General features: G+C 35.2%; 1 protein-coding gene across 2 annotated transcripts in view; it reads left to right on the top strand.

Moving 5' to 3' along the window:
• The window catches only part of LOC131153383 (cyclin-J18), a 63,657-nt gene extending 43,284 nt beyond the window's left edge, over window positions 1–20,373 (top strand). For both annotated transcript variants that reach the window (XM_058105655.1, XM_058105656.1), the window contains 6 exons: window positions 45–143; window positions 233–250; window positions 340–410; window positions 544–670; window positions 773–833; window positions 20,124–20,373. In XM_058105655.1, coding sequence (XP_057961638.1) covers window positions 45–143; window positions 233–250; window positions 340–410; window positions 544–670; window positions 773–833; window positions 20,124–20,221 — 474 coding nt within the window. In that variant the 3' untranslated portion in view covers window positions 20,222–20,373. The remainder of the gene's footprint in view (window positions 1–44; window positions 144–232; window positions 251–339; window positions 411–543; window positions 671–772; window positions 834–20,123) is intronic.
• The last annotated feature ends 6,775 nt before the right edge of the window (window positions 20,374–27,148 follow it).

The following is a 27,148-nucleotide window of genomic DNA, read 5'->3' as shown; positions in this document are numbered from 1 at the left end:
TTCTCATTCTTTTGCTTGTTTCTAACTATATTGTTGTTTTGAAGATCCATGATTCTCCTCCAGTGTCGGTTAAGAGTTTGAAGTCTCTAGGTGACAAAATGATTAAGGAACAGCATTTTACAACTCGAGATTTCCTTGAAGCAGTAGGATAGCTAACCTTTACAATGGTTTACTAAATGGGTTTTAGCTTAAGTTTCTCATTTCCACACTGGTTGGTGAGGATATTTTGCAGGAGGTGGTCTTTATGCAGGTACATTTCATAGAACTGCTGTGGATAAAAAATTCACTGATAGAGATCTTTCACACCATTCTGGTTCAATTGGGATGAATTTTTTAAAGGTATTGAATTTTGAGATCGGCACATCAGACATTGCTTACACATTCCTTGAAGAGCTTCTGGCACAGTTTAGGTAACTTTCTTTGACTGGATTAGGATCATAGGTTTCTTCATTGAATGGTAATTTAGAGATGATTTAAAATAAAATTTTTTTTTCCTATGGACAACTAATTTCATCTTTATTTTTTTTTCCTCTCTGATTTTAGGGAAGTTGTGAGAGTTGGGGAACTTGTGAAATTTGAAGCATGCATGGACATCATGGATCTTCTTTATGAAAAGGAGGAGACATCAATTCTTTATTGTTCTCCTTGTTCTCTTGCTGCATCCATTCTGGCATGTTGTTTCTTTCTTCCCTCCTCCTCCTCTCTTTGACTCCATATTGGGTGGCAAATTCTTTTACTTCGTTTTCTTCATAAAAATTCCAACTTTTTGCAGATTGTTGCATACGTTATAACAGTGCCTAAACAGAAGTGCGAGTTTCCTATTCTTCTTTGGGGTAAGATCTTATACACAATGATTTTCCATTAATAATTTTTCTTAATGCATCTTTCTAATGTTATTACTTCAGCTTAAAAAAGGAAGTTGGTAGACCACCCTAGAAACTGCCGTAATGCCAAAATGTCCTTGTTCCTACATTTAGATTCCAGCTTTAGGGAGCACCCTTATGCCTATATAGTTGAAAATAAATGGACTAACATGATTGTAATTAATATTTTGGTTCTTTTAACAAGTAATCATCTTTTTTCTATTTTTGTTTCCAAGTATTTGGTTTGGTGACAGCTTGGTGGTGGTGGCCTTTTAGGGTTTTAGGTTTCAAATTGTTACTCTAACACCATGTTGAAGAAGAAAAATAGGAAAAGGGATTTCTGATCACTAGAGAACCTACAGTATGATTAGTCCTCCCCCTGTATTTATAATACCACTTAATGCATGGTAACACTATCAGTTTTGAGCATAAGTCAACATTGATTGACTTTGTTAAGGCTTGATATACATTGTTGGTCCACCACCTAATGGCTTAAGCTTTTAGGTAAAGTGGTATTCTAACATGGCATCAAAGTTGGTTACTAGCAGGTCCTGGATTCTAGTCTTGTTTCCCACATTTATTGTTTGTTTGTTAATAATTATCTTATTTCCTATAATGGGCATTCTTTCTTGCTTGTTTTTCTCTCCACGTGCTGTCAGGCTGCACATGCTTGGGAATGTTAACGCTTGATATACATTGTTGGCCCCCAATTTAACAGCTTAAGCTTTTAGGTAAAATGGTATTCTAACAGGTTTTGCTCAAAAGTTTGAGAATTAATTGTCAAACATGGAGTAATGGGGGATAAATGAATGACTATAGCTAGATTTTATTTGGCGTCAGATATGAAATTCAAAAGTAGATGGCTCAGGCACAATTAGTTGAGTTGCAAGATGCTACTGAAGTGGCTGTCTTGTCAGATAAATTCCAAATATTCATGAAATAGGGTGAAAATAAACCACCTTTTGGTAGCCACGATCCTAATATTCATGAAATAGGGTGAAAATAAAACACCTTTTGGTAGCCACAAACAGCCAGAACAACTGCCAACACAACCTGAAGGGGCAAAGCAGCAAGTTGAAAAGCCTAGACAGGATAGTGTTGCAAAACCTGCAAGTTGGGATGCCAGAGCCAATAAAACAGCACGCAGGAATGTCTAAGAAGTGAGAAAAATATCAATGAGAAGATTGTTGACTGCTCACTGTATCATCTGTACCAGGCACTGATTCTTAACAGTTTGAAGTCAAAAGAATTTGTTTCTCTCAAGAAAAATATTGAAGTGCTCGTAAAAAATCAATCGGTCGACTGTAGAAAACTGAAGTTAAGTACACTGTTGGGGAAAAATGAATCAGCAATTTTGATGATTAACAAGGTCATACTCTGCCATATATTCATAAACCAGCCACATTTATTGTCCTAGATTAGGAAAAGGCCAGAGCAACCGAAGATAATTTTGTCATTGAAAGATTTCAAGAAAGCAAAGTCCATCAACTTATTGCTACTGTTCATGATTTGCAGCTTATAATGAAAATGGTCCCTAATAGTCAAATTTCAACTATTGATTTTGTAATCCCCAACTAGTTTCATGGCATAGTTGACAAGCACTTTTCAGTGTTACTGTTACTGTTAAGGCTTGGTATACAGTGTTGGTTCACAACCTAACAACTTAAGCTTTTGGGTGAAATGGTAATCTAACATGGTATCAGAGCCATGGTTGTCAGGAGGCCCTGGGTTCTAGTCTCATTGCCAATGTTTATTGTAAGTTTGTTAATAAATTGTTTTTGTGTATAGAAATGGGTGTTATTCATTGTTTATATATACCTCCACATGCAGGGTAGTGTTAATGCTTGATATACATTGTTGGCTCACAATGTAGTAGCTTAAAATTTTGGGTAAAGTGGCTGCATAATAATTCCTACCTCCCACATGAATGTAGTGGTATCAAAACTGGCACTATCATCATGTGGTAATCCTACAATCTAAGAAATCAAGAAACTTAATTCTAGTGCAATTTATAACTTGAGGATAAATCCTACAATCATGGAATGGATGTTGATTTAAGATGGTTTGGTGGGATGATGGCAGAGGATTAATCTAAGAGTTGACAGGGGTGGGCATCTCATGGCCCCTATTTGAATCCTGATCCTAATTAGGGTTTTGCATATTCTCTTTATTACAATTTCATTCCTCTATATGCATCTCATGCATTTAACCTTTCTATTCATAAATCTTAATATCACTTTGTATTTTTGTGTTTGACGACCCTTTGGGTTCATTTTAATTTGGTTATGGGTATAATGACATTAGTCTCTATTATTGTCACAATTAAAGCTTCTAATTAAATTGAACTAGATATCAGGACTTCCATTATTTTTGAGTGACACCTAGTAGTATATCATGGCTATCGAAATTAGATATTGGAAGAGAACATATTGCACTTCAGCTACCAACATCATAGATCCCTCGACCAACAACTATCCCTCAATTAAACCAATAATATATTGAATTATTGTTGAGCTCCTAGGTCATATGTATGTATAATTGCAATGCGATATGGCTCCTTAAATGGTCACCTTGACCAAGGACTATCTCAACAAGTCAAATAGGGCATTCCTTTTTTTTTTTTTTTCGCTGAGAGTGATAGATGCTATGTCATGTTCTCATTTGTCTCTAGAAAAAAATTATTAAACCCAATTGATGCATGTTATGCTTCTTTGTGAGTATAAATACATTGCATGGTCAAAGTTTTGAAGTTCAATTACATGACAACTATCAAGCATTAATTCTAGGGCCAGTTCACATAATTGTAACTGAGAATATTGAATTCGCAGGTTGTCACTTGTAAAACTACATTCAGATACTCATAAGATGGTCATGCTCAGTGTACTTTGTATTTAACCCGCAGTATGCACCGCTATATTTGTCTTCTGTCTCGATGCCAAAGACAGGAGATTAGGTGCCCTGCTAGTGCTAACCCAGTATAGGCCACTCTGTTCTAATTGTTAGTGCACAATTCACAGTTTTATGACTAGGCACGTTTAAGAATTAAGCATTAAGAAGTATTAAGTCTCATCTTTTTAACCTTCTTAAGAACTTATCTCATTCTATGAAATTAATCATGTAATAAAGACAATATTTATGTGACATAAATGGTAAACGTACTTTTATTAATTGTAATATGGAAAAGTATTAAAATGTTCTAGCCAACTGATTGGCTTCTAGGGCATACTATGAGCATCAATTGGGTATCAAAGCAAATTTAGCAACCAAAGGAATTGAATAGAAAGGGTGAATTTTTCAACCAAAGTATTTGTTTTGGTACGATGATGGTGGATGATTGACCTCAAAGTTGACTTGAATGTTTAGTTCAAGTACTCTATGTAGGACAGTAACAACACTATACAAAGTATAGTGCAAGTGCTCTAAGAATTTGAGTATTTGTTTTATTTTGTTTGATGAGTTACCGTAGGTCATGGCTAGCTTAGTTTTGTTGGTTGAGATTAATTATTATTAGGGTTAATAATGGAAACTTGGTGGCTAAATCCACAACTCTATCAGGTAAATGGTTTTGGCAGTTTGCCTTCAGAAGTGAACTTCTTGTGGCACTGAGTTATAAGAAGTAAGCTTGGCTTGCAAGTGAGTTATTGGGATGCAAATTTGGGTATTAGATGTTCTTTTGGGAGTCCTTGGAAGTCTATTTCACAAATTATATTTATTGATCCTTTTTACTAAATATAAATTGGGCAGTGGCTCTTATATTTGTTTTGTGAAGATATTTGGTTGGTCAATTCCACCTTATCTATTATTTTTCCTCATTTTATTGCCTTTCTATGTTCCATAATGCTGTCATTTTTTTTTTTCCTTTTTGATCACTGTTTGTAGTACTTCCACTAGAGATTTCATTTTCAAAAAATAAAAGTAAAAAAATGAAAAAATAAATGTTAGGGAGGTGGAGGAACTCTCTTCTTTGTTTTCACTTTTAAAGAGGTTTGTTGCCCTTCAAATAGGACGGATGTTCGGGTTTGGGATTTAGATATATCAGGAGTTTTTTTCTTGTAAATCTTTCCCTCATCAGCTGATTATATCTAAATCCTGTCTTTTCTAATTCATCATAGTATTTGGAAAGCGAAAGTCTATCTAAGATCGAAGTGTTCATTTGGTTGGTCATAATAGAGTTAACACCAACAATTTGTTGCAGAGTAAGAGACCTAAGGCATTGCTCTCAGATGATTGTACTTTGTGCTTTAACAGTTAAGAGGCTGCTTCTTATCTTTTTGTACATTGTTTGTTTACTTGGGGTGTGTATATAGGTTGTTTGGATTATTTGGAGAGAATTTGGTTTTTTCTGAGGTGATGGCACATCTTTAGCATATATCTTTTAGAGCTTTTGGGAGGAGTAGAGATGCTGGTTATTCGTGGAGATGTGTGGTTTTTGCTGTTTTGTGAGGAATAATGTTGGAATATAATGTGTATATTTTTATTGGATATGGGTTGAATTTATATTTGCTTTGGGACTGGATATGGTATACGTCTTCTTTTTAAGCTTTTATAGCAAGGTGCTTTAAGGGAACATGCTTTTCAAATTGAGATTGGCAGGCTTCATTAACTTGATTGTGTTATTTATTTATGTCTTATCCTTTTCTATGTCATGGTTGTAAAAATCATGATCCATGTTGTAGGATCGTACAATCCTACAGCCCTACAATCCTGCTTTACTAAAGCGATCCTGATCCTACCTAGTATTGCAAATTAGTAGGATCATAGTAGGATCGGAGTAGGATTGTGGTAGCATTGTAAAACCCTACATGTAGAATTCCGAGGATTATTAGAAATCTCGAGAATAATGGGTCAATGATACTAGAGATTGTATTGGGATTTCTAGCCTAATACTTGGGCAGATTTCATGCTCTTATTTTAGGCAATTCTTTCCTTGTTGATACACGGCTTGTATTATTTATATAAAGTTGTGGTTGTATAGAATTAATTATAGAAATACAGAAATCATTCATTCTGATTACATGGTATCAGAGCTAGGAGATTAAACCTAGCTATCAATGGCAGAAACCGCCGGCCAAAGCAGAGGTTTGGTGACCTCTGAATCCCACGAGGGTGAGAATGAAGCTATCTCCACCATGGGCTCAACAGGACTCGACAACTTGTCCTTCTAGCTCACGGTGGATAAGATGAATGGCAAGAATTTCTGAGAATGGGCATAATCAATCAAACTTGTGATCGATGACAAGTGAAAGTTAGGATTTCTTATCGGCGAGACATGGAGATCTGCCCCAACCGAAACTGCTGCCCTTCAGAAATGGAAATTGGAGAACTCCATGGTCACGATGTGGCTAGTGAACTCCATGAAGCCGTCAATCGAGAGGACTTATCTCTTCTTGCAATTGGAAAAGGAAGTTTGGGATGCCGTCCACGAGACCTTCTCCAACACCGAGAACTCCTCCCAAATCTTCGAGCTTAAGATGCGACTATGGTAGATGAAGCAGGGAGAAAGGGATGTTATGGATGACTCTATGGAGATGATTGCTGTTTGGCAAGAACATGATCTGAGTTTTGAAGAAAAGTGGGAATGCTCGGGGGATAGTGTCTGATATAAAAAACGCCTCGAAAATGAATGGGTGTTTGAGTTTCTTGTTGGATTAAATCAGGCCCTTGATGATGTCCATGGAAGAATTCTGGGTCGTCGTCCTTTACCATCAACATGTGAAGTTTTCTTAGAAGTGAGTCAAGAAGAAAGTAGGCGTAAGGTGATGCTGATGGAGACGATCTCTACTGACCATACTAGACTAGAAATGTCTACCTTGGTGTCTCGAGGGACTCTTCCAGGATCTAGTTCAAGACAACAGAAGGGACGCCCCTAGTGTGAACATTGTTGAAAAAATGGCCACACTAAGGAGACGTGTTGGGAGATACAGGGGAAGCCGGCTAACTTGAAGCCACGTCAAGGCAAAAAAAATCGGGGCTACCAAGCCACGATTAATAATCAAGCCGAGAGACCTCAAGGGAAGAAAAGCAGTAATAGTTCCAATTCAAGTGTTGCATTTAACTCTGAGCAGTTGGAACAACTCTACAAGATGTTCTCTACCTTTTAGACCTTGGGTCAATCTTCCACAAATATTTCTTTGGGTTCTTTAGCCCAAAGAGGTAATTTTTTGCAAGCCTTGTGTACAACCTCTAGATCCAAAACTCCTTGGATTATTGATTCTGGTGCCTTTGACCACATGACCGATGCCTATCATCTTTTCTCATCATATTCACCTTGTGCTGGAAATTTGAAAGTTAAAATTGCAAATGGATCACTTTCATCTGTTGCATGCAAAGGGAATATCTGACTCTGACTCCATCACATTGGAGTCCGTTCTTCATGTTCCTAATTTATCCTGCAACTTACTATCCATTAGCCAGTTAACTAAGAAATCCAATTGTTCTACTAAATTTCTTTCCTCCCATTGTGTTTTTCAAGACCTATCATCAGGGAAGACGATTGGCAGTGCTAGGGAGTGTGAGAGACTCTATTACTTTGAGGAGGCTAATGTGAGTGAACACCGTCAAATTGCTATTTGTGATTTTGCAGCTGTTCCTAAGGATAGTGATATGTTGTTATGGCATTTTAGAATGGGTCATCCCAATTTCCAGTATTTGAGACAATTATTTCCTTCCATTTGTTCGAATAAAACATCATTTGATTTTCAATGTGAGATTTGTGAAATTGCAAAACATCAATTTACTTCTTTCCCAAAGTCCAAATACAAACCAACCTCACCGTTTACTATGATTCATAGTGATGTATGGGGCCCATTTAGCACTCTCAATCATACTCGCACAAAATGGTTTGTTACTTTTATTGATAACCACACTCATATTTGTTGGGTATACTTGTTGAAAGACAAAATTGATCCATGATTCAAACACAATTTCACACAAAAATTCAAATTATGCGAACAGATAATTGCATGGAATATTTTAATCGTATTTTGGGAAATTATCTCCAAGAACATGGAATAATTCATCAAAGTTCCTGTGTCGACACCGCCCAACAAAATGAGGTTTCCGAACGAAAAAACAGACATATCCTTGAAGTAGCTCGTGCATTGTTGTTTACTACCAATATGCCAAAAATGTTTTGGGGGTGATGCCATTCTCACAGCTATATATCTCATTAATAGAATGCCTAGTCGAGTTCTCTCTTTTGCCTCACCTCTTCAAAAATTCCAGGCATTTTTTCCAAACTCTCGTCTTAGATCAAATCTCTCTCTCTCAAAGTGTTTGGTTGTACTGCTTTTGTCCATATACATCATCGACATAAACTGGATCCATGTGCCCTCAAGTGTGTCTTTCTTGGCTATTCTCCTACCCAAAAAGGGTACAAATGTTATTATCCTACCACAAAAAGGTATTGGTTAATCTTGATGTTACTTTCTTTGAAACTACTCCTTACTTCCAAAAGCCCTTGCTTCAGGGGGAGACTTTGAGTAGTAAAGAAGCTCAAATTTTGGACTTCAATACCTTTATTACTGGACCGGAGCATGTCCCAAACACTAAACCTATCCCAAACACTGAGCTTGTCTTGAAAAGTGCTTCTAATTTGCCAAATACGGAAGAAAACTTGAATTCGAGAGGAGTTGCAAGAAAACAATATAACAAGGAGATACTTGTCTACTCAAGAAAGCCAAAAATTAAAGGACACATAGAATCTCATACCTGAGGCACCAAAAGAGTAGGAACCGATGATAGATCCAAGCAACCATGAGTCTTCATCCACTCTTGATCAGGTAATGTCTTCAAGTAATCTTGAGTCCTCCTTTGATAAACCTGCACAGGCTGATCTCAATTTACCAATTGCTCTCAGAAAACAAACTCGGTTATGTACTCTCCATCCCATTTCCAAATTCATGTTTTACAATACATTGTCTAAAGGATGACGTGCTTTTACCTCTAATCTTGACAGGACAAAAATTCCAAAGAATATTCAGGAAGCCTTTGAGATCCTTGAATGGAGAGAGGCAGTTATGGAGGAAATGCGGGCCTTGGAAAAAAATGGAACGTGGCATGTGATGATACTACTGAGGGGGAAGAAACCAGTGGGCTGCAAATGGGTGTTTACTGTGAAATACAAAGTTGATGGGATAGTGGAATGGTACAAAGCCCGCCTTGTTGCAAAAGGGTTTACTCAAACCTATCGCATTGACTACACAAAGACTTTTGCACCCGTGGAAAAACTGAATACCGTCCAAGTTCTTCCAGCCTTGGCAGCCAACCTAGATTGGCCACTCCAACAACTTGACATCAGGAATGCTTTTCTGAATGGCGAATTAGAAGAAGAAGTCTTCGTGACGATACCACCAGACTTTGTAAAAGGGGTGAAGAAAACAGAGTATGCAAACTCAAAAAGTCCCTATATGGACTCAAACAGTCTCCAAGAGCTTGGTTCGATAAATTTACAAAGGTGAATAGAAACCAAGGATATCGGCAAGGACAATCAGACCATACTATGTTCTTTTGGCAGTCTGAAGATGGGAAGAAAGCAATTTTGATTGTATATGTCGATGACATCATCCTAATTGGAGACAACATAGTAGAGATGGATAGGTTGAAAAAAGTCTTGGCCACTGAGTTTGAGGTAAAAGATTTGGGACAAATGCTGTATTTTTTGGGGATAGAAGTTGCTAGATCAAAGAAGGGAATTGGTGTGTCTTAGAGGAAGTATGTCCTAGACCTTCTAACTGAAACTGGCATGCTGAGGTGCAAACCAAGCGATACCCCCGTTGAAGCAGGAAAAAGAAGAGAAGACATCGGAAAACCTATTGAACGAGCAAGGTATCAGAATGTTGGCAAACTAATTAACTTATCACACACTAGGCCCAACATCGCATTTGCAGTAAGTGTAGTGAGTCAACACATGCATTCACCAAGGGAAAGTCACCTAGAAGTAGTGTACATGATTTTTAGATATATCAAGGGATCTCCAGGCAAAGGACTATTCTTCACAAAATGTGAAAGCAAAGAAATAGAAGTCTTCACAAATGCTGATTGGGTAGGATCAGCAGAAGATAGAAGGTCTACTTCTGGGTATTGCACCTTTGTATGGGGAAACTTGGTGACTTGGAGAAGCAAAAAATAGAACGTTGTGGTCAGAAGTAGTGCTGAAGCAGAGTTTAGAGTAGTGGCGCAAGGGATATGTGAAGGACTATGGTTACAGAAACTCTTGGAGGAGTTACATGTCACGGTAAAGTTCCCTATCAAACTCTACTATGATAACAAAGCAGCCATTAACATCTCTCTCAATCCAATCTAGCAAGACAGGACCAAACTTGTAGAAGTGGACAGACACTTTATTAAGGAAAAGGTTGAAGAAGGAACCATTTGCATGACTTATGTTCCTACCAAAGAGCAAACAGCCGACATCTTCGCCAAAGGACTACCTCGACAAGGTTTTGATGATTTCACATACAAGTTGCATATGGTCAACATTTATGATCCAACTAGAGCGGAGCGTAGAAATCTCGAGGATTATTAGAAATCCCATAATAATGGGTCAATGATACTAGAGATTGTATGGGGATTTCTAGCCTAATACTTGGGCAGATTTCATGCTCTTATTTTAGGCAATTCTTTCCTTGTTGATACACAGTTTGTATTATTTATAAAGAGTTTTGGTTGTACATAATTAATTAAAGAAATGCAGGAATCATTCATTCTGATTACACTACATTCTTTCATATTTTTAAAATCTTTACTAAAATACTTTTCATATAGGCTGCGCATTTGTTTTATAACCTATACATGAATGGACAACTTAGAAAATGATTTAGTTTATTTTACATTGACGAAATTATGACTGAAACATTTACTTTTTGGTTCATTGGTGATTATTAAGTGGTGCAAACTTTAAAATTAAGATTGAAGATAGGAAAATAACACATTGATGCATAATGATAATGATAGTGATGATTTTAAATTCTGGCCTTGATTAAGTCTTGATGATAGTCGTAGTGATACCAATGAGATAAACGGTGGCTTGGATGCTAACATTTAAGGTAGAAGCTAGCTTGATAGTTTAGCTTTTGTTTGTTTATGGCTTTTTTCTGAAAAAGGAAAAAATGGATATTTTTGTTGTATGGTTTTATGTTGACTGATTTGTAAGCTGATTTGACTAAGTTAGGAATGCAACAATTTGAACTCTTCATTTTTGCTTCTTTTTGTAATATGAGGGCCCTACTATAGATACTTGTAATTATTTGAGTCTTCAACACTTATTAGCCAATTTTGTAGGTTTTATATTATAGAAGTTCATGAAAAAAACAACATACAAATGCATTTTTCATATTTATTTATGTATTTAGTAAAATATTATGATCCTTGATCCGGTCCTACGATCCGATCCTGCAAAGCATCCTAGCAAATAGGATCCTGGTTTTAGTAACCTCGCTCTATGTACATTTATTCTTCTTTATCTCTTCTAGTATCATTTGTTTTTTTTTTTTCTATAAAAAAGGATGTTATTAAGGTTAAAGTTGGAAGAGTGGTCTAGTTTGTATAACCTTTCTTCTGAATTTGAAAGAAGTATTATTATTATGCTGCTGCAAATTGATTGCTTTAAACCTGAGAAAGTCTAAGGTTTTCATCTTCTTAGGATTGGTTCCTAGAACCTATTAGCTTGAGGCTAGTAGGTATGTCTCTTCGTAGCTTTAGTATTCTAATTAATTGGCCTCAAACTAGATTTGACTCCCTAATCTTCTTGCCTTAATTCTATATATTCGTCAAGTTCCTTTGTAGCCCTAACCCTATATCGATTTCCTTAAGTCCCACTTGTTGTCCTGCATAACAACACCAATACCCCTCTACTTTTGATGGTGCGCCTATAATATCGCTTGATAAAAGTTATCCTCTTTTGGAAGGCTAGGGCTAAAGCCAAAAGTTCTTCAATGGCAAAGGTGTCCTTTTGGTCTTATGGAAGGTGTTTTTCTCTAGTTCATAAACATCCGTCCAATAAATTGAATTTTTCTCCTAGGGATACTATGATAACTTTTATTGATTGTCCAAGTCTAGGTCTATTTCCACTTGATACAGTGGAACATTAATCAAACGTTTTGGTTAATGTGATGAAACAGGTCCTTTTTATTTTCTCTTAGTGGAGAATTTTGTGCATCATTCTCAGTAGTTTCTTTCTCAGAAATCTCTGTTTCAGGTGCCTACTGAGAGTGCTTTCTAGATATATATTTTCCTACATTTGTAGGGATCTATTTCACTTAGAGCATTCTGATATGACCAACATGAATTAGGCAGCACATTTTATATATCTATAAACATGCCAAATTTTTTCCCCAAATTACTGCCAAATTTCAGAAATTCTAAACTATCATTGACACATACTTATTACATTATTGTATGTATGTAGCCTAGGAACTAATCAAATATGCACGCCAATTTTGATTATAAAATCACAATGTTAATATGCAACTCATTTCTTTATTGGTTAAAAATTATTTCATTAAACAAAACTCTACTATAGTCAAGAGGATGAGATATATATTCAAAGAAAATTACCTTGTGAATTAGATTCAACATTAATATTGCTCGTGCTACTACTTCTACTGTAGACCTGCGCTGCTGGCAAGAACTTCCCTTAGATCAACAATAACAGTGTATGTTTTAAGGCTGAAGGAATTTATTTATTAATTATGCTAAAGGTGAACATTAAAAATTATCATGTTCTCCACCGTGTTTTTAATTGCTTGCTTACCTCTTCACGAGCAATTGAAGCACACGTGCAGAAGACTGTTAAGACTCGATAGACATTGTTGGTCCACAATCTATCAGCTTAACTCATTTAGGTCAAGTAGCAATATTGTAAATTAATAGCTTGTAAATTTGTCCAACCCCCAACAAATTTCAGTATTTCTGAGCTACCAACAGCCTGATACAATTTGTATTATACTTGTTCATTGAATTGTCAAAATTGGCACGGGTACAATGTACTTCATTGCAATTCCAGCCATTCCGTAGTTCCCTCATGCACATGGGAGCTGTGGCATCCATCTCTTTCCACATTGAAGAATTAGGCCATATGGGTGTAGATATTTTTACCTCCTGATTTCTAAGAGGTTAAAAAAGATGATGCTATTATCCAACGCCCTAATTTAAGTTTCTGACTGAATAACTGATGTTAATAATTATGAGTCCATAGGAATTTTTTACTTAAATTTTGTTTTCCTTGTTTGAATTGTCTGAATTTTAAATTCATGTTTTGTGGGATAGTTCCTTAAACTAAATAATACCATTTCTGAAGCTAATTATCCTTGAAGTGATGGCTAATCACATGTGGAAGTGATGAAACCAATTTCCTTGGTATGGACTAGCATCATATATGTCATTTGGTAGTAGATCAATCATGGTGGTCTAATGCTTGCCCTCCTGAGCAATCGAAAAACCGTCTTTTTACCCTCCAATTACATATGAATGACACTGGAAATTTCTTGTCAACAATGATGGTTGAAAGATAGTTGAAGGTTGGATTGGGAGGATGGCTAGAGGACGAGGTAAGGTTCAACACGAAATTGGAAGAGCGCAAAGGAGCAAGGACTTTTCACTATTGTATAATATGGAGTACAAGATTTGATTGGTGGAGATGGAAAAGTTGCAACATCAGAAAAATTATTTCAAGGCATGAAATTAGCACTTGTATGGTCGTAAGAAGGGTTTATTTTTTATAGAGGAAATATTCTACGGGATGAATTTTGGGTTCTCATGGAAGGCAAGATGATATTGTAAATGAAGAAGAAAGTTTAAAGGAAGTTAGTTCTAAGCATCATTAACGGGGAGGGAGAAAAACATTTAAGAATACGTGGGATTGGGGATTATAAGTTAAAGAGTTTTTTGGAGTTAAGAATCAATTGGATTTGGTTTTTTTTTTTTCCTGATTTCAAAGAGAATTTGATGTGCTCAGTGTCTTGGAATGGAAAATGAAGTGGAGAACTAGCCGACCGTGTTGATCATCACTTAAATAATAGAGGGGGTCGTAGGGGAGACTGATTTAGGCATCAACATTTGGCCAATTTGTTCCTAACTCGCTATCAACCCAAATTTAGATTTTATATCGTATGAAATTTAGTCTAGCGCGATGCAAAATTTGTCTTCTTTTTCATCTAACTCGTGCAGTTTTAATCATGAGGCTTGAACTTCACATTTTCTAACACAACATTAACCCAGTATATGGTATGCTGGTATAGAATTAAAAATTATATTACAAAGTCAATTTGATTCTATTTGCTTTTTATTAAACAAATTATTAAGTAAATACAGAAGAATGGTCAATTCTTCTGCAAGCTCAATAACCAACTTAGCCTAGCCATAGATGTCCATCTGTATTACGTTTTATTTTTCTTTCTGCGTATGGTAAAGGATTGAACTGCCAGTCCTCGACTCAAGAAATTGGACCTTACATGACTTTCTAACTGAAAGTAGAATAGTTTTTAAGGAACATTGAACCTTTTAACTAGACGGTGTTGTTGGAGTTTGGTTTGACTTGGGTCATCATATTAGGGTGGGTGGGTGGGTGTGCACGTTGGTGTTATGTGAGAAGAAAGAATAAATTATTTCCAAAAATGTTAAAGGTATGCTTTTATAAAAGAATTATTTCTGTCTTTTTCGGGTCACACTGTGATTTACTAAATGCTAAATCGCCAATTAGTTTACAATTATGATTATTTTTGTTCAATTAATTATTAATTAGTGAGTTTTTTCTAATTTAAAAACAAATTTAAGTCTTTTAAATCTGAAAGCTTCTTTGAGGTCTATGATTTCATAATAAAAAAAGATGTTATTTTTTAAAATTTTAAGCTTACTATTTATATAATGATATTAGAATTTTATCAGAGTTTAATCTAAATTTATTATTTTTAAAAATATTTTATTTACTTTTTGGGATCATTAGAGACTTGTAAAGAGTTTGTACTAGAACTTGTCCATTTCCCATATCTTATTCCTTGTCACATCTTAAACATTGGAATGTCTTATAAAAAATATAAAGTGATTTAAACTAATTATACCTTTATGAAAATATAAAATAGGTTAAGTACTTATAGCATCTGGTTAGATTAAGGATTTTATTTGAAGGAAAAGAAAAATAAAGGGAAAATTTATTTTTTATTTTATATTTTCTTCTATAGTAATACCGATCATTAATATTAGAAAATTGCTTCCTTTCTTTTATCCCATACTATAATCTGAACAAGGCGCACATACACCCTAATGCATGTTCCTCGGCCCTAAGGAAAAATCCCCAAACGACCAAAGATTTCGTGACATTTTTGATTGACTATCTTGTGCTTCTAATAAATTGTTTTATTAAAAACGAAAATTAATTTTAATATAATTAAAAATTAAAAAAAATTAATATTAATTAAATATGTATTTTATTTTATTTTTCTCACAAATATAAAGATTTTAATTTCTTAATTTGTTTTCTTTTTATATTGTTTTGCGAGTTTTACAAGGGACATAATATTTATCCTTTCAAGTATTTGCAAATTTCATTTATCTGCCCTCATAAAAAAATTTCTCAATTGGTAGGAAGCTTTTATTCTTTTTCCCCCTCATTTCCTATGTTTGACTCGCTTGGATGGACAAGAGGTCCATTTTTAATATACTAATTAACTAGTAATGTTGTAAGTCACATCACATAGGATTGGCTAGTTGAATTATCTTTTACCATTTCACGTGGACTGATACAGTACATTGCGCCTAGGAAAAGGTGCAATGTATAAATAAATAATATATTATGTTCTATAGGGTTGCACATAGGCTTACCCAACCTAAAATCCTCTTTTATTCAAACTACAACCGCGTATAAAAAAAGCTAGCTAAGTTTGACCAATTGGAATCCGTTTTGATTCAACTTGACTTTGTAATTAATTATAAAATATAGTTTATTTTTATGTTTAAATAATTATTTAAGTTTCTTACTTGTATGAGAGGAATTTACTTATTTAAGAAAAGTTAGAAGTTGAGTGATGGACACATCATTGCTATATATGTAGTAATTTTTTATTTTTAAGAGGAAGAAAGTATCTTTTATCACGAATTCATAACATTACAAATTCACATAATAATAGGAGAATATAAAAAAAAAAAAGGGCATAAATTTATATATCTATCACTCTCTAGCCATATATATATATATATACTAGAAAGTGATGTCAAATCCCATTATTTGAAAGGAACCAGATTTTGGAAATAGATTATTCGTGTGATTCCTGAAGTTTTAGAACATGTCCGTGTTCGAATTAAAAAAGGGTCGACTTCTTTCTAGTTTGATCATTGGTTAGCCCCCAGCCCCCTTTGTGCTAAGGTTCAAAAAATCAGTAATCATAAGCTTCGAACTCAAGATTGTTGGGATAGAGATGAGTGGAATGTTGATTTATTAGTGGATCTGTTGGGTGAAGATCAAACTGAGGAAGTAATGAACTCTGCTATTTCTTGTAAGGAGCGTCTAAATACAGTAATTTGGAAACCTTCAATAGATGGGAAATTTACCACAGCAAGTGTTTGAAAAATTATAAGGGAGCATAAAGAGGAATTCTCAGTTGTAAAATGGATCTGACATCCTATGTTGCCAAAAAGGGTGTCAATTTGTATGTGGAAGTCTTGGTTCGCTTGTCTTTCGGTTGATACTTGTATTAAAGAAGTAGGTGTCCAGATGACCTCTCGATGTGATTGTTGTTCAAATGCCAAGATTGAATCTCTAGACCATGTGTTTTGCACTGGATCTTTTACTCAAGAGGTATGGAAAAAAGCAGCAATGGCGTTGGTTGTTAGTTGTATGACAACGAGTACTTGAAAAGGCAGAGTTAATGTCTGGTTTAGTTGTGCAAGACGAGCCTCACAGTTAGGCATTTTGGTAGGTCTTATACCTAATCTCATCATTTGGAGACTCTGGACTCGTAGATGTAGAGTCAGGATGAAATCAATTCATGATTCGGTGAGAACTGTGTGGCTTGATATTAAATATTGGCTGAGATCCATTTCAAACAAGTTAAATAAATGTGCACCTGCTTCTTGCACGGATATTGTAGTCATTCGTGCTTTGGATATTCAAGTAAAAAATGTGGGGGTTCGTCTTCCTCGTGTAGTCAGATGGTGTATACCTGGGATAGGTTGTGTTAAGTTGAATGTGGATGGGAGCTGTAGAGGTAACTCAGGGAATTGTGGTGGTGGAGGCGTGATAAGAGATGAAAAGGGTTTATTTAAAGCAGTTTTTTCCTCATTATTGGGTTATGGAACAAATAACATGGCTGAATTGAAAACGATTATTTTAGGGATTAATCTGTGCAAAGATCTCGGATTTGATCAAGTGGAGATTGCATGTGACTCTGCTTTGTTGGTTTAGTGGATAAATTTTGGGAAGTGCTCGGTTTGGAACTTATGGGAATTGTGGGAAGAACTTATATTAGCATTAAGAGGCATATAGTTCAAAGTGGAACATGTTTACAGGGAGGCAAATAAAAGTGCAGATTTCTTTACCAAACAGGGTGAATCTGATATTTTTTCATCATATAGTTGTCAAGATGATCTTCCTCAGCAAGTCAGGGGAATGATTCGATTGGACTTGTTGGGTTTTCCTTCTTTGCGTTCATGATGTTTTGTGTTATTTTAGTTTCTTAGTTTTTTGGTTGCTGGTGTTTGGTTTATGTTGGTTAAGTTAGTTTTAGGGTTTTAAAATTTGCTTTTGTTGTCCCAAAGTCTCAAAATTGTAATCATGATTTTCCTCCGCCATAAGTGAGGGATTTTCTAATAAAGTTAGGAGGTGCCGCTCTCTTTTACTAAAAAAGGAAAAAAAAATTTTTTATTTATTTGAATTAATTAATTTTTTAACATTTAATAAGTTTTAAAAACATCACTTGTGATTTATTTATTTATTTATTTATGAAGGTTGAGGTGGGGGAAATAGAATATTCTTATATACCCAATTGACCCAATAAGTTGTCCTTATGTGAGCTGTCTAGATTCATCCTCTCCCCCCAACTCAATCACTCCTGATTTGATAATTTTAAAATTTTCTTTTAGGATGACTTTGTTTTAGGTTTTCTTTGGAGTTTTGTTACCACCAGCTAGTGCAGGAATACGGCGACTGTATTAAGAGCCTTCAAAATCATGAATGCCACCATTAAACAAAGAAAAACAAAAAACAATTATGCGGACGTAGTGTGGGGTAGGAATTAGGGCGGCACTGGTGGAGTCTAGTGCTCACTCCGCCTCGCTGCCTATTTCATGTGTTGTGCGTCCTTTTCTAGTGTTTATCTTTATTGAATCAAACTCAAGGGGGTCAGCAGGGTTATCATTTCTGCTGATGGACCCCAACCTTTGGTTGTAAATTTAAGTGATTCCTAATGTTTATTAAAAGTCTTGAACACTTGTTTTCTATCTTCTTCTTCTTCTTCTTCTTCTTCTTTATTATGACATTCTTTGTACTTTATTCTTAAGCTCTATTATTTGTATTTTCACTTCCCTCGCATTACATGGGAAGCCTCCTTTAGACTTCATATTTTGTTGGTTTGATTGTGACATCCAATAGGGGAGGGTCTTATTAAATATTTTCTTTCAGTGATACAATCTTTGATAACGCTGATCAAGCAAAGATTAAAAAAAAAAAAAATGAACCACCACATTAGATTTATTTCAATTTGGTTTTTTATACATTCACTTTTAAAATTCTGTGGCAAGAAGTTCACTTGTATGTATGAATGGGCTACTTTTGGTCTTTGGAGCTTTTTCAATGAACGACTCTAACTAGGTTTCAAAGATAGAGAGAATATGGAAACGAGGACTATATATGACAGTAGACTCAATTTTAGTATAATTTATAGTGGATTTCTAACTATATGCTAGAGAGATGCAGTGATGTAAATTGGATGATTTGTTCAAATGAGATGAACTATTCTAGTGGTTATGTTTAATGTTGGTTAGGGTGTAATTTCTTGGAAACTTGACATTATTAAAGCTCACTCCATTATGGAATATGAGTTTATTACCTTTATGGTGGCAGGTATTTAGGTGAAGTGGTTAAAAGTTTTCTTACTCGATATCCCTTTATAGATTAGCGAAATTCCATTTGCCTTTTCTTTTAATTTTCATATTGTGACAATCTGTGCAAAGAACAAAATTTAAAATGGGAAAGAACAATCATATGTGCCTAATATGCAGTCTTGTAAAGTAACTGCTTAGTAAAAACATACTTATATTATGTGAAGCCATAAATGAATTTGGCAAATCTTGTAATTGCAAAAAATTACCAGGTTAAAATACTATAGAATTGCTTAAATTGCTTAAATTGGAGTTGCATGTAACAAAAACTTTGTCATTAAAGATATCATGATATAGGCTGGATAGTTCATAACAAGCCACTACTTGACATGACCAGCATTATCATGTGAGTTTATTGTCTTAGGGATGGTAGGAACTATAGCTAATGGGTAAGATATGTTTTTTAACCATTATAGATGAGTAGACACCTTGTTGCCCCCCTCCCCAGTTCAAAATTGTATTTGTCTGCAAAATGGACTGTTATTTTGCCAAAGTTTAGGGCTTGAGAGCACATTTGCCCTAACTTGGAGGCTTGCTTACAATAATGGCATTTTAGTAATCCCAAAGAGGCTTTTGGGTCCTAAAGCGGGGCATTTATGGAATTGATTTGGCCGTATCTAGCCAAATTCCCAAATAACAAATGGGTGGGCAAAAGGCTACAAAGGGGTTCAAACTTGTAGACTACATGTTTGATCGTGGTGAGTCCAAGCTTATCACAATATCAAGATGGGTGAAATGATATAAAGGATAAAGATAGCACTTATGTCTACTCTAGCAACACCATCTAATCAATCTCTAACCATGTATGGAATCATGTAAATTAAAGTAAAGAAAACCACATTCTAATTTTATTATTACTAGCTTGTTCAAACATAAAGTTAATTTAATATCATACAAAGAATATATCCATGTAAGGATATTTTGCTACAAAAAATTAATAGTCGGTGAACACAATATTTTACACATTAATCATTTCTGCTCTAATTTAGAGTTACAATTTAATATATAGATCAAATGTCAAGACTTAGGAGTTGTTCATTCTCCAAAGATCAAAATCACTATTTGCAATTCATTGGCAAGTTTTATTGGTGATTTGAGTAGCTCTAATATTTGAGTTCTACAAGTATACTATGTAGTAATGAGTGGTTTCTCTTTTATTCTTTTTTGCAGTGAACTTCATAACCGCATGCAAAGAAGAGGAAATTTTACAAATGATCAAAGGCATTCTTAATCATATATTTGGTATTCTACCTAGACATAAGGAATAATCTCCTTGGTTATGTTACACAACGTTAAAACCATTGGATTAATGATGAGATGCTATGACCACATACAAATCTTCAATCTTGTGGATTTCATAATATGAATACTTAAGACACTTGTTGACTTGATTGCATTACGAAGAGGTTAGAGAACACAATTGTGGTTTCATTATTGAATTAAAAAAATAGTTTGACACATGCATGCATGTATGTATGAACATAGATGCATGCATAAACATTTGTAAGTTTATATGTGCATGATGTGTATGTATGTAGGTGTGTGTCCATATGCATAAGTGTTTTTATATGCATACGAGAATATGGATACAAGAGCATGTGTATAAGTATGAACATGTATCCATGTGTGAACATTTGTGTATTTGCATGAATAAGAATAGTTATGCATGCTTGAGTATATGTAATATGCATATATATATATATATATATATATATATATATATGTGCATATGTGGGCACATATGTGTGTGTGAGTTTGCATGAATAAGAATGCGAATACGAATACGAATACAAATATATATATGTATGTGTATTTAAATATTTGTAGATGCACAATTATTGTGATTATTGTTCTTGTTGTTGTTGTGATTGTTATTGTGATTATTGTTTCTAATAGGACAAAATCCTCCAAAAAAAATGTTTTTATTTCATTAGGTGTTTATTATTACTCTTTGGATGTCTTTGTCATTCTATCAAAAACCTAAAAAAGACTCAAAATTTTCAAAAAAGATAAAGGTGATTTCAAAATAATAGGTTGAACTCCACTAATTTGCACTTGTATGCGTTGTTTATAATTCTGCAGTTCTTATTGTCCTTTTTATCAAAATTTCATATGTATGTAGAACCCTAGTGATGGATAACTAAGGATATGTAGGTAGCTTGTTCTAAAACAAGCCCGGTTTGAAGTCACATTTGATTGATCATAAAGATATAACCATGCTACAGGTAAAAAGGTACTCACTAAGATTTTGAGCCTAGTTTCTCTTCTCTTTATTTATCTAACCAAAGCCTATGTGTTATGTTTGTGTCTAAAAGTCCACCTTAAGGTCACAATCCTAGTCATGATGAAAATTTATGAAAGAAAAGATAAGAATGCAACTTTCTAAGTCGGAAGCCCACAAGGGTGGTCTGTGCAAAAGTTTAAAACGAGAAAGAAGATTCTTATTCATTCTACCAGCAAGACATTCTTCATGCCTACTAAGAAAACTACTTGAGAAAATGATTGATATAGTTATCCTTAGTCCTCCTTAACCTAGATACATTTGAGCAAAATATATCAGATTCTTTTGGTCAACATGTGTAGACTGGGATCCGATGCCTCGATGAGGATGACTATCCAAAATGTGTTAAATGCCCTTTATCTTACAATTGTAGGTTCATGAAGTTGCCACTAGCATTTTTTGTCTATGTGTGGTTAAGTTCACCTAATTACTATTGATTAATTGGTTTTTAACTAATCGTACAGTCCAAGGAACTAGTAGTCTCTATTTTACATTCTAAAGTTGTGTTCAGGAGTTCGGCTATGTGAGGGGAAGGTAATATAACCCCCTACACATCCATCCTTTCGAATGGTACCATGATAAGTTCAGGCTGTTTAAACATTAATTAAGACTAGTCTTTGAACCTTTGCTAAATTATGTTATCTTTTCTTTAAATATTGTTCCACCTCACAATCACTTGGTAACATGTTAGAGTTGTAATGCTTCCCTTATGTTGATTAACATTTTAACCAAATGCCCAAAATAGAGGTTGGCAATTCTTTTGCTTTTTCTAGCTTTTTTCCTTGTGTTTTTTGCCTCCCCCCTCCCCCTCCAAAATTTTTTGACTATCCAGGGTGATTTGGCATAGTTTAGAACATTAAAGTGGGGTTCGACATCAATTTTAACCTTGTGCACACAAATCAAGACAAAATCTCTGTCATTCTGGGCATTTTTGCTCGCTTGCTGCCAAATCTCTTAATTAATCTAGGCCGTACAAGATGCACGTAAGTCCTGTCCCCTCTTAATTATTCCAAGCTGTGCAAGATGCATGTAAGTCCTATCCCTTCTCAATTATTCCAAGCTATGCAAGGTGCACGTAAGTGCTATTCCCTCCAACCACCCCAACCTGTGCAAAGTGCACATAAGTCCTGTCTCCTTTCAATCATCCATCCAATGCAACACATGTAAGTCCTATCTCCTATCAATTGTTCCAGGCAATGAAAGTTCACATAAGTCCTGTTCCTTTCAAACAATCTAGGCTATGCAAAGTGCATATGAGTAGTGTCCACAATTAATCCAGGGTGTGCAAGATGCACGTAAATCCTGCTTCCTCCAATTGATCCATGCTGTGCAAAATGCACGTAAGTCTTGTCCCCTATCAATTATTCCAAGTCGTGCGAGTTTATGTAAGTCTTAATTCTTTTAATCAATCCACAACATGCAAGATGCTCGTAAGCCCTATTCATTTTCAAAATAGCTTTCTCTGAGTACTCAATCCTTGTATCAATCCTCAAGTGACTTAACAACATAGGGGTTATACAATCACCTCGTTTAGCACTCTTCCTTAAACTGGTTCTAGATGGGTAGTTTCTTCATTGACAATTCTTTGTTCCAAGTGACTTGACAACACAGGGCTCATACAACCCCCCCCCCCCTCATTAAGCGTTTTTTCCTTAAACTAGTCTGAAATGGGTAGTGTCCCCATGGACAGTTCTTCGTTTCAAGTGACTTGACAACATAGGGGGTCATGCAATCCCTCTCGTCAAGCACCTTTTCCTCAAATTGGTTTGAGATGGGTAGTGTCCTCATTAACATTTTTTTTCGTTTCAAGTGACTTGACAACATAGGGGTCATTCAAGCTTTTCTACCTTCTTTCTGCCAAATCTAGTTATATTGGGTGATTCAGAGCAATTCGAAATGGTAAGTAAAGATCTGACAATGATTTTTGAAAGGAATGGTGTATTCCTAGTAGGGGGTGAATTGGGTATTTAAAAATTTTAGGTCACTTTTTCCCAAATATCAAAACCCACAATTAGTATATCGCAACCTAGGGTCTATCTAAGCAATTACCAATTCCGCAGATATTGAGATATGCGAATATTTAAATCATACACAGTAGTTTAAATATAGACATTTAAGTGTTGGAAAGTAAAAAGTATAGGAAAAAGAAAAACACAGTTATTTTTATTGAGATTCGGCCAATCCAGCCTACGTCCTCGCCTCAAGCTAACCAGCAAGAGGAGTCCATGATTTGCTCACTTAACTGGGTAGAGTGACGTCATTTACAATACTCCTTACGAGGTGGAATCTCCTCAGCTCAATTACGGGACTGAGCTACAACCAGTTCTCCTTATGAGGCAGAGTCACCTTAGCTCAATTCACCAGGCTGAGCCAAACTGGTTTCTCCTTACGAGGGGGAGTCTCCTCAGTTCACTTATCGGGTGGAACCACACCAAATCTCCTTACGAGGCGAAGTTTTCTCAGCTCACCTAACCAGGTTAGAGTCAAACCGGTATACCTTATAGGACGGTGTATTCCTCTTTAGATCATGCCTAGAATACAAAGATATGATAAAATTTGCGTACAAAGATATGCTTCTCAAATAAGCGGATGTGTACATTCAATAAATTCATCGCACTCTGTATAATGGGAGTTTAAGCTCGATAGAGTTTATGAAATATCTCTTAAAAATGATTTTGTGAAATAATGTGAGAGATGATAATAAAAATGATCTTTGATTCAAATATGTAATATTCACTAAGTGTATTTTAAAGATCTAAGATTCAAATAATATCTCCAAAAATATTTTTCAACAATAAATTGTAGGAGATAATGATGATTAGCTTTTCAAAATTATTTTACAATAAGAATAAAGACTAGCTTTGAATCTTACAATGAGTGCGCAAAGATTCGTAAGCTATAGAGAGTTTTCCCAACAATATTTATCAATGAAATAGAATGGGAAAACTCAAGCCCACTCTCCGAAAAATGATTTACAAATATGAATGAATGAAAGAGTATAAGCATTAAGAAATGAAATATATGATGCTCACAATGAAGAGTATTCAATCTAACTTCAAGTTGCAATGACTTTGCAAGTGAAGAAGATGAACTAAATGCTCTCTTTCTATAATGATAAAAACAAGTAGATATGAGAAAGAGATTGAATATATGTTTGAATATGTGAGAGTATATAAAAATATAGTACAAAAATTTTAGAGAGAATTTCTAACTAATTAGGTTACTAATTGATGTAATTGGTATAATCCTAGTAAGGGGGGTGAATTGGAGATTTTAAAATTTCTTCCTAGGTTAAATCAGATAACAGTATTATTTCGCAACTTAGGGTTTGTCTAGACAAGTATGAATTCAGTAAGGTAATTTGCACAAGTAAATATAGTTCCAGTATTCCCGACCAAGCACAATTTAATATTCAAATTCTTAAGCAATAATGTCAACAGTAAAGATAAGCAATCAAATACTGTAAAGTAAAAGTGCAGAGAAAAGGTGACACGGAATATGTTATCAAGGTTTGGCCAACAATGCCTACGTCCCTACCTCAAGTTCACAAGCAAGAGGATTCACTAATGCTCTCTTAACGGATGGAGCGATATCGAATACAATGTTATTTCCTTACTAGGCAAGGAATACCCCAAGTCACATTCACAAGGCTAACTCCAACCTTAACAACTGCACCTTAGAAAGATGCTCCTAGTTCTCCTAACTGGGTCTGAACTATCCGGTGCATCTTACAGACCAGTGCAATCCTCTTCTGACCACACATCGGGAATACAACGATAATAAATATTTGTGTACAAATATGATGCTTCTATGAAAAGCTAATGATGTATACCAATAAGCACAAATACACTCATAAATGATAGGAGATTAAGCTCAATGAGATGTTGGTCAACAATATGTCAACTCTCAACAATATGTGGATATGAGTGTGAGAGTAAGATCTTTGATGTCAATATAATATATTCTTTAAATGTTTTTATCAAAGAATCTTTGAAACCCTAAACAAATATCTCAAAAATATTTTTCAAACATCAAGCATAGTAGATATTAGGGTTTTGCTACCCAAAAGTATTTTTCTAATAAACACAATATAAACCTTTGAGTCTTGCAATGATGATGCAAAGATTTATAAGCTGAATAGAGTTTTCCCAAGTGTATTTATCAATGAAATTGTATGGGAGAAAACTCAAGCTTACTCTCTAAAGGATGTATTTTCAAATATGAATGATGATGCTTACAACAATAAGTATTTACTCTAACTTCAAGTTGCAATGACTTTGCAAATGAAGAAGATGAACTCTAATGTACTCGTTCTAAAACAATTTTGCAACGAAATATGAGAAAGAGTATGAAATTACTTGCATGTGAGAGTATATGAAGATTAGCATTAAATATTTTTAGAGGATCTTTCTGGCTAATCAAGTTGCTAATATAGAGTAATGATGGGGTATATATAGAATTCCCAAGAAATATAAATGTTGGGGACACGGAGGGAATTTTAGAAAATATTTAATTGAAAATTAACCCTGATTAGCATGGTAAAAATTCAGCCACCCAAGAGGGTCGGTTGACTAACCGAAGGGTCGGTCGGCTGACCATGCAAAAAATTAGTGCAAACCTAATATGTTCGGTTAACCAAGGATAAGACCGATCGACTAAGCCCTTTATGATTTTCAAACATGTATGAGGCTCAGTCGACTGAGATAAGGGCCGGTCGGCTGAGCCAAAGGCGATTTCCAAACCTTTGTAGGTTCTGTTGATTGGGGCTATTCTTAAGTCATTTTTTGTCGATCAGCTGAGTACATTGAAAAGGTAAAACCTAATGGTCGGTTGACCGAGGAAAATATGTTAATTTTAGGGTCGGTTGGCCGAGGGTTTTTAATCGGCCCAACTATTAAAGGTCGATCGACTGATATGTTTATAACGCTGAGAGGTCGGTCGACCAAAGCCCTTGAAACATCAAGGTATGCCTTATTAATGACCTTATAAGTTTATCCTTGATTGTATAAGTATAGCATTTTAGTTTAAGGGATTATTAATGAAGTGTTTGGGGACCTTAGGTCAGTCAAAGGTCATCTTTGAGCTGTCATTCCCATGATGCATGAATACATTATTACACACCCAAATAAATGCATTTTACAATACAAATAAAATTTCTTCATTTTTTGCTCTTTATGATGCCAAGCTATATCCTTAATGAAGTAGTCTTTTAGCTCCCCATGGCTTTGACAGTACCTCCACTCTTCGTGCCATCTAAGAGAAATACTTGTTCAAGTACTAGGTGCACAAGTGAGATACCTTGGATTTGTCATAATGAAAATAGGATAGGACTTATAAAGTCAACACTAATCATGCTTTGGAATGGCCTATATATAGAGTTCCCAAAAATTATAACCGTTGAGGACACGCTCATCATTTTAGAAAAGATTATTTGAAAAAATAATAACGGTTAGCACAAGTATTAGGTAACCCGAGAGGGTTGGTTGATTGAGGCATGCATCAGTTGATTGTCCTAGGGAAAAATTTGAATTTGCTTGAGGCTTCGGTCAACTGAGTAAGTAGCCGGTCGACTGACCTAGGCGATTTCCAAAGCTACGATAGTTCGGTTGACTGAGCCTTATGAATGGTCGGCTGGGCATGAGGGTTGATCGGTTGAGGCTAACTTTAGTTCATTTAGCCCGGTCGACTGAGCTTTAGATTTTACGAGAAATATATGGTCGGTCGACTATCCATTTATGTTCATTTTTGGGCCGGTCGACTGACCTTGAACAAAGTTACAGTTTTTCCCATAAGGCATAGTCGGTCGGATATTTTAGGCATGAAAGGTTCAGTCAATCAAGGTCAGTGAAAACCCAAGTTTTTGCCCTGAGTTTGACCTTAAAAAATTCTAACCCTATGTGTATTAGTAAGACAT

The sequence above is a fragment of the Malania oleifera genome, chromosome 4, assembly GCF_029873635.1.
Source record: "Malania oleifera isolate guangnan ecotype guangnan chromosome 4, ASM2987363v1, whole genome shotgun sequence".
In the NCBI taxonomy this organism is placed as follows: Eukaryota; Viridiplantae; Streptophyta; class Magnoliopsida; order Santalales; family Ximeniaceae; genus Malania; species Malania oleifera.
The sequence above is the reverse complement of the archived record's forward strand: the minus strand, read 5'-3'. Positions and strand labels throughout refer to the sequence as shown.